At 43.2% G+C, this 3,275-nt stretch overlaps 1 protein-coding gene across 1 annotated transcript in view; it reads left to right on the top strand.

Moving 5' to 3' along the window:
• LOC102676381 (cadherin-related tumor suppressor-like) overlaps nt 1-3,275 on the top strand; it is an 81,958-nt gene that overhangs the window by 74,904 nt on the left and 3,779 nt on the right. The window contains 7 exon segments of the mRNA XM_031511632.1: nt 1-277; nt 902-1,178; nt 1,279-1,560; nt 1,648-1,955; nt 2,033-2,298; nt 2,392-2,835; nt 2,921-3,273. The exon segment at nt 1-277 is cut by the window's left edge and continues 6 nt beyond it. Of these exon segments, the coding sequence (XP_031367492.1) occupies nt 1-277; nt 902-1,178; nt 1,279-1,560; nt 1,648-1,955; nt 2,033-2,298; nt 2,392-2,835; nt 2,921-3,273 (2,207 nt within the window).

Below are 3,275 nucleotides of genomic sequence, written 5' to 3'. Positions count from 1 at the left end.
CGCGGCCGTTCATATAGAAATCATGGACATCAACGATAACGGGCCTATCTTTGATCCGCCCGAGGTAATCGGCTACGTGAACGAAAATGAACCGGCCGGGACGATTATAATGACATTGAGCGCAACTGATCCCGATCTACCGCCGAACGGAGCGCCATTCACTTACAAACTGGTCGGTGGAAGGCAGAGCGATATGGTCACTTTGGATAAGCATACAGGGGTATTGAAGACGACCAGAAGTTTAGATAGGGAAGCTATGCCTCAATTGGATCTTGTGGTGAGTTGTGAAACGTTTTCGACGGACAAAAGATTGAAATTTATTTTATATTGAGACCTTTTTCTACCGTTGCTCGGATCTATGCTTTTCTATTTGCGTTTTCCTATGCTCGTCGTTTCACGCTTTCACATTTTGGTTATAATACGTTGCACGTTGTTTCAATATTATTTTCTTGCTCTAGTTTTTTTAGTTTTCGTTCTTAACTGTTCTTTATCGATTGCCGCGTGTACAGTTACGTTATTAATGCTTTAACGAGTTTTATTTCGAATGAATGGAAAGATTAGTGTTAAAATGCATATTCATTTCTTGTTCATTCTCCGGGAAAACATGATAGAAAATATAATAGTACGGTATATAGATTTAGAAAGCGATAAACTTATTTTATCGTATATATGATCTTAATAAACGAGACGAGACTAACAATCAAGATTAATCATTGAATTTGATTGTATTAATATATACATAACATATATTATGTAATTATTTTTATTAATATCACGAAAGAAAAATGAAATTGTACTCGAACATTTAAATTCAACATTGGATGTTATATCAATCGAAACAAAGTTCGAATAATTTTATTTTTCGCGATAATTCTTTAAATTCCTTATGTAATCTGTCCAGATCGAGGTGGAAGATTCCGGAATACCAAGAATGAGGAGCGAGCATACGATAACCGTGATAGTGATGGATCAAAACGATAGTCCATCTTCGCCAAGATCGGTTCACGTGATAGTGCATTCCTTTAACGAACAGATACCATTGGGAAAAATTGCCGACGTGCATCCAAATGATCCGGATATAACTGGCAGTTATTCTTGCAAAATACTCCAAGGATCGAATCCCAAGATCCTCAGCATTCCCACAGCTTGTGACCTACACACGAAGAAAATAACTCCAGGTTTGTTGGTCGCATGCTTTATCTCTATTTCTCGAAATAAATATTAATTAAGATTAAAATATATATATATATATTTTCAATTTGCATTTTTCTTACACAGGAGTTGGTTACTCGTTAAGCGTATCTGGCAACGACGGTCGTCATCCTAACGTAGTGTCGAAAGTCACCGTAGAATTCCTCGTTTTCACGAATAGCACGATCGAAAATAGCATCACGTTACAAGTGTCAAAGTTAAGCGCGAGGGATTTTTTAAGCCAATATTATCGCGCCCTGTTGGACGTTCTGCAAGAAGAGATTGACGTTGGTGATACTCTTAAGATCTTCAGCCTTGGAGAGACCGAATTCGATTTGAATATTCATCTGGCAGTGGAATCGCCTCAAGGTGATAAATATATAAATTCAAAAATTATGATATAACCCGCAATTCAAGACTTTAAGACTGATTGAAAATTCGATTCGACCCGCGCAGTAGGATATCGGAGCAAGTACGAGGTCGCCGAACTGGTGAACCGTAACCGGGATAAAATTCGATCTCTTCTCGAGGGGACAAACTTCATCGTCGGTTACTCACCGTGTAAGCAGATACCTTGCGAGAACGGTGGCTCTTGCAGCGACAAATTGGTCATCTACGACGACGCCAGAATCACTGACAGCCAAGCGTTGATCCTCACGTCGCCGAGAATGATCCACGAGATGACTTGCAAATGCCGGGACGGTTTCACCGGTGATAAATGCGAGAGAAGACAAGATCCTTGCTCGCCCAATCCTTGCTTATTGGTAAATGCGCACCTCCTTTTCTCTTCTTTTACGCTCTCCCAAAGCTCTCTTCTGATCGAAATCAATCACTTTCTCAGGGAGGACAGTGCCGACGACTAGGATACGATTTCCAGTGTACCTGCCCGATAGATCGCGAGGGAAAATTATGCGAGCTCGAAAGAGGCGATGCCTGCGCGAGCAATCCGTGCAGGAACGGTGGATCGTGCAGGAAAAGTCCCGACAGCTTCAGTTTCTTCTGTTTGTGCCGAGCTGGGTACAGAGGAAACCACTGCGAGGCAGTCACGGACTCTTGCAGGCCGAATCCTTGCCTATACGGAGGTTTATGCGTGGGGGAAAAGCCTGGGTAGAGTTTTCCTTTTTCCCCTAAAATAGATAAATTAAGACTCTTATTTACGTCTCGTATCATGATTTTTAACGAATCTTTGAACGAATACAGGTACAGATGCAGTTGTCCAGAGGGTCGTTACGGGAGGCATTGCGAGCGATCCACGTTCGGATTCGAGGAATTATCTTACATGGCGTTCCCAGCGCTCGATTCGAACACGAACGACATAACGATTGTATTTGCCACGACTAAATCAGACGCGTTGCTCCTCTATAATTACGCTCCCCAAACTGGGGGACGTTCGGACTTTGTAGTGTTAGAGTTGGTAGACGGGAGAGTGGTATTTTCGTACGGTGGAGCGAGGAGCGCCATCACATCTATCGTCATAAAAACGGAGAACACCGTGTCCGATGGAGAGTGGAGGAAAGTGACGGCCACCAGAAACGGACGAGTCGTGTCGTTGAGCGTGTCCATGTGCAGAGAACACGGGGATATTTGCGACGATTGCAGACCAGGTGATGGCACTTGCTACGCGGATGACGTAGGACCAACTGGGTAAGCAATTTTATATATATATATATATATGTATTCTTAATATTTCTGTAATTAATATTATTCTAAAGATATAACATAATTGCAGAACCTTGAATTTCAATAACAATCCACTTCTGGTGGGAGGGCTGGAAAATGCAGATCCAGTACTCGAGAGGCCGGGTCAAGTCCATTCCGATGATTTCGTGGGATGCGTCCATTCGGTTTCCATCAACGGAAGAGCGTTGAACCTCTCGAATCCTTTGGCATCCCGTGGCGTTAAATCAACGTGCGTCAGATCGAAGAACAATCCTTGTATAAGAGGTGGAAAAGACGCGGTCTCGCTTTGCGGAGCCGATGCCAAGTGTTACGACAAGTGGCATCAAGTGAGCTGTCGATGCGGGTCGGTGATCGCGCCCAATTGCGGGACGGCTCTCGAACCGATCACTCTAAGCGAAGGTGGA

The sequence above is a fragment of the Apis dorsata genome, unplaced genomic scaffold (genome assembly GCF_000469605.1).
Source record: "Apis dorsata unplaced genomic scaffold, Apis dorsata 1.3 scaffold_339, whole genome shotgun sequence".
NCBI lineage: Eukaryota > Metazoa > Arthropoda > Insecta > Hymenoptera > Apidae > Apis > Apis dorsata.
Note: the sequence above shows the minus strand (reverse complement) of the source record. Positions and strands in the feature narration are given on the sequence as shown.